The sequence below is a fragment of the Leucoraja erinacea genome, chromosome 3 (genome assembly GCF_028641065.1).
Source record: "Leucoraja erinacea ecotype New England chromosome 3, Leri_hhj_1, whole genome shotgun sequence".
Classification (NCBI taxonomy): Eukaryota; Metazoa; Chordata; class Chondrichthyes; order Rajiformes; family Rajidae; genus Leucoraja; species Leucoraja erinaceus.
The window spans coordinates 64,646,687-64,651,319 of NC_073379.1; the positions used below are offsets into that span (position 1 = coordinate 64,646,687).

Consider the following 4,633-nt stretch of genomic DNA (forward strand, 5'->3'; position numbering starts at 1 on the left):
CAACCCTACGTCCGCCACATTCAAACATGGAAAGTGAAATAAAAACAGAAATGCTTTAAGTACCCGGTATTTATCTGTCAAAATAGAAACGAAGTAAACAGTTCTAACGAAGAGAGTGGTGAATCTCTGGAACTCTCTGCCACAGAGGGTAGTTGAGGCCAGTTCATTGGCTATATTTAAGAGGGAGTTAGATGTGGCCCTTCTGGCTAAGGGGATCAGCGGGTATGGAGAAAAGGCAGGTACGGGATACTGAGTTGGATGATCAGCCATGATCATATTGAATGGCGGTGCAGGCTCGAAGGGCCGAATGGCCTACTCCTGCACCTAATTTCTATGTTTCTATGCTTCTATGAAAGATGGGCGAGCTGTTATTTCTGCCGGATCTGCCAATACTCCCCCCATGAGTTCAACATCCCTGTGCTGTATTCTGTTAATTATCTGGGAATTGTCTCATGCTCGATGTAAACATCTCGAAGGTTTTATTTCTCATCCGCCAAGATGTCAGTTTAAATATAAGACAACGAACCACTGAGTCTCAAGGATTGATAACGCTGATCTGGCCAGGATGGGGTAAATTAACGCTGGACTGTCCGACACTCAGGGACGGCACAGACTGCTGCTGAGTGCAATTTCAGAGCGGGCGCTGTTTCGTGGTTGAGAGCGTGGCGCCGAGGTCTGTTCAAGTGGCCATAGGCTGTCCTTGTGGACATGTTTAAAACTGTAGACAGCAGGCAAGGGGCTGATTGAAGAAGGCTACAATAGTCAGGCCGGGTCTGAGAATTTGAGCAGGGATGCAGCGTGCGCGGTTGGACAGTTGAACTTCCAATGATGTCTTCGATGCTGAAGGAAGGGCGGCCGGAGATGCCGGAGCCGGGCTTCGAACCCGCGACGTGAAGGTGTGCCTGGCGGGCAGAGCTGCTGGGCTGGGCGTGCTGAAGCTTCCTGCTGAGGCGAGAGTCGGGTAGGCTTTGAGCGGCACTGGAGAGGACTGCAGTCTCGGGGGTGAAGCCGAAGGGCGAGTGATGAAAGACTGCCTGCGGCTGTAGAAGGTAGGGGCGGCCGTAACAGGTAACATTGTGATAGAGGAATAATGCGCCGCGCTCCTTCGCCAGCTCGGCCTCTCGGTGCTGGTACCTCTTGAAACGTTTCCTCCGGCGGAGGAAGCTGCCGTTGTCGAACATGTCCTCAGATGCCGGATCCAAAGTCCAGTAGTTGCCCTTGCCCGGGTTGCCGGGCTCACGGGGTATTTTGATGAAACAGTCATTGAGGGACAGGTTGTGCCGGATGGAGTTCTGCCAGGCGGGGAACTTCTCCCGATAGTAAGGGAAGCGGCTGCTGATGAACTCGCATATGCCGCTCAGGGTTAGTTTCTTCTGGGGGCTTTGCAGGATGGCCATGGTGATGAGCGCGATGTAGGAGTAGGGAGGTTTGGCCAGGTTCGCCTTGGGCTTGGCGCTCATGCCGGGACATACCTCGCAACTCTCAGAATCCACCGAGCCGTCTGTCTCGCAGTGTTCGGCCTCTCCTGTCCTCGCCTTGTCTCTGTCCCGTCTCCCGCTGACAAAGTACAGACCCCGCCGCCTTTGGCCATCGGACTCCTCCTCCTCCTCCTCTTCCCCTTGTTCGTCATCCCCAAGGATGTCGATCTCCGCTTCCTCCTGCCCCACCACCTTGCGGTGGCCCGCGACCCGGGGATCTCCACGAAGTGTCATATCATGGGCACTAATGAAGAGGGTAGAATTGCCCGGGTGGGTTTTCCTCCAACGTAGAGAAGCAGAAACAGCCTCGCCTTTTGTTTTCATGTGTACCTACCCCCGAAGTTGGGCTCAGATCATCTGCCGCTCGCCTGAAACCAAGGCACCTCCGTGACTCTACAAGTCTTGACTTTTGTTGTTGCTGCCAAACAGAGTTTGACAAAGCTTTATAGGGAGGACTTAGCGCAAGCGCGCGAGAAAGATGTGGCTTCGTGCATCTGCATTCATCTGGGAAGGGGAGGTGTGGGACAAGACAGTCAAGAGCTCGTAAGGACAAATGAGCTGGTGAATGGGTGTGTTTATCGAAGACGTCTACACAATGCATGAATAATAATAGCAGGCGAGCTTTGCGACGAGGCGCAATTAATATTCACAGAAACTTGCTGACAGTAAATGAACCGTCGGTTTCATATTTGACATTTGTAAACTTTCTTGTGACTTCGAAAGAGGTCACTTAGACTAACAGGCTTATGCTTCTATAACAATGCATTCTCTTCATTTATTTCAATGCACCCTAATCTCTTCCACATTCCCTTCCCCGCAATTCTTCAGCCACGCACCTACCCCTCAGGGCAATATAACAGTAGCCAAAAAACCTACCAGCACCACTGTGGAACTTCACAGTTCCCCATCTACAGACCTGCCGTATTTATCTATTGTTTTTATAGGTCAGTGCAGTGATCTACAGATGATTACTTGGTGCCACTATCAGAACGTTTGAATAAGGTGTATTTTTTAACAGTGCCGTGAAAGCCTTGATAGGTTATCAGACTGTCAGACGGAGACAGACAATACATGCCAGCATCTATCTGCTCGCGTTTGGTGCAATTTTCTCGCAAGATGCGCGTTTTGCCTGTGAATGAAATGTCAATTTACACCGGCATCTTGTTCGTGCCAACAGAATTGAAATCCGAACGGTTATTGAGAACCTCGGGGAACCTGCGGAAAGAGGAAAGACAACCTGCGACAAGTATGTTCTCCAAAACAAATTCAAGGATGACTTTCAATTCATGGATGACTTTCTAATTCAACGGCGCACATGCTGAACTGGAAAACGTTCAGATGAAAAGGGCTCGAAAACAAAACCATTATAAAATATAGGCATAAAGAACTGCAGATGCTGGAATCTTGAGTCAAACCCAAAGTGCTGGAGTAACTTAGTGGATCAGGCATGACCAAAACGTCGTCCATCCATGTCCTTCAGATATGCTGTCTGACAGGCTGAGATACTCCAGCACTTTGTGTTTTAAACAATTATAAAATGTTTTGGGCATAAAGTGTATGGGAAGGAACTGCATGTGCTGGTTGAAACCGAAGATAGAGACAAAAACCTGGAGTAACTCAGCGGGTCAGACAACATCTCTGGAGAAAAGGAATAAGGCGACTCTCCCGAAACGTCACCGATTCATTTTCTCCAGAGATGCTGTCGGACCCGCTGAGCTACTCCAGGTTTTTGTGTCTATCTTTGGGCATAAAGGGGGTGTGGTATATCTGAATAATAAATTCTAATTTTGGGATAACATCGTGCGGCTAGTGCGGGCGAGTGAATGTTAGTTTTGCTACTTAACTGACGTAATTTATGATATAGACTATCGACAGAACAATAATGAAAGATTATTAAACTTCCTGCACTACATCTGCAGTTCCTTGTGTGTCCGACTAATACATAAATGAATGTATGAATTGATGTCAGTGACTGAAATGAACCCAACTCCAATTATTTGGAAATTCTGATCTGGGTGAAATGTAAGACTCATTTCTGTTAAATAGACAACCTGACGTTGGTGTGTTTTGGCATGAGACATAAACGAAAGGAGATAAAGTCATGGCTTGAAACTTATTGTTGTGTCTCCGTGCAGGGTCTCAGCATGGCACGCTTAGCCGAGACTAAACCCGTAATTATATGCATGAATATTTGGGGGAGAACTTCAACGATTCGATGTTAAGAACGTTGTTAAGGTTTTGTTTCGCGAAAGTGCCCGGGGCCGTCTGGTAGCTGATTCCCCGAGACTTCCCGCCTCGTTCAACAGAGGTGTTAAAACGGAGCTAATCCCACCGTTCCGCATATGAATCGCATGTAGGAAGTGACACTGTTGCAATCACCTCAAAGGATGAGGTGCAACATTTCGGAAAAGAAAGACAGTCCTTAAATTGCTGGGGCGGCTTTATTTAAACACCACAATGCTTGAATCTGCAAAAGAAATCAACCTTCAATGATGGTCAGGTGACTTGATGGTCATGCATTTTTACCAAATATTTAAAATGAAAACACGGGCCATTTAATCTTTCGAAGATCGACAAAATAGGAGACGTTTCTGGTCGAGACCCTTTTTCAGGCATTAAACGTAATCGTTGTTTCTTCATTCTTTGACTTCATTTATTTGCGTACGAGACACATACATATGTATCCCCCGTATTGTATTGTATTGTATTGTATTGTATATCTTTATTGTCATTTTCCTGAGTACTCACATACCCAGAGGAAACAAAAAAACGTTGCTCAACCAGTGTCCATTCAGTGTGCAGTAAAAAATAAATAGAAATAAAAATACATATATCATGAACAAATTAACACTCTACTCTCTACTAAACATCAATGCAGCAAGATAAAGTAATTATAGAATAAATACAAAATTATAAAATAAATTGCTGAATGTCGTGTACGTCACGTTGTTCCGTTATACCGCGAATAAACGCTATTGGGTTGTCAGAGGCTGCTAACCGTAGATTATCTATAAATGCCATCCTTGGGTCTCTTTAGTTGACTCGCATTTCCGTGGAAAACGAACACTGGCAAATTGTGAACACAAGCAACGCAAGATGCCGACTATCTAACAACTGCGAAACACTTTTCCGAATCACAACTACAATGTTAGGTT

At 46.4% G+C, this 4,633-nt stretch overlaps 1 protein-coding gene across 1 annotated transcript; it reads right to left on the reverse strand.

The window, feature by feature from the left end:
* Positions 1-575: 575 nt before the first annotated feature.
* LOC129694183 (forkhead box protein D3-like) lies at positions 576-1,460 on the reverse strand. Its single transcript, XM_055630903.1, has one exon. It carries the CDS (start codon positions 1,458-1,460, stop codon positions 576-578), a length of 885 nt encoding a protein of 294 aa, XP_055486878.1.
* Positions 1,461-4,633: the final 3,173 nt, after the last annotated feature.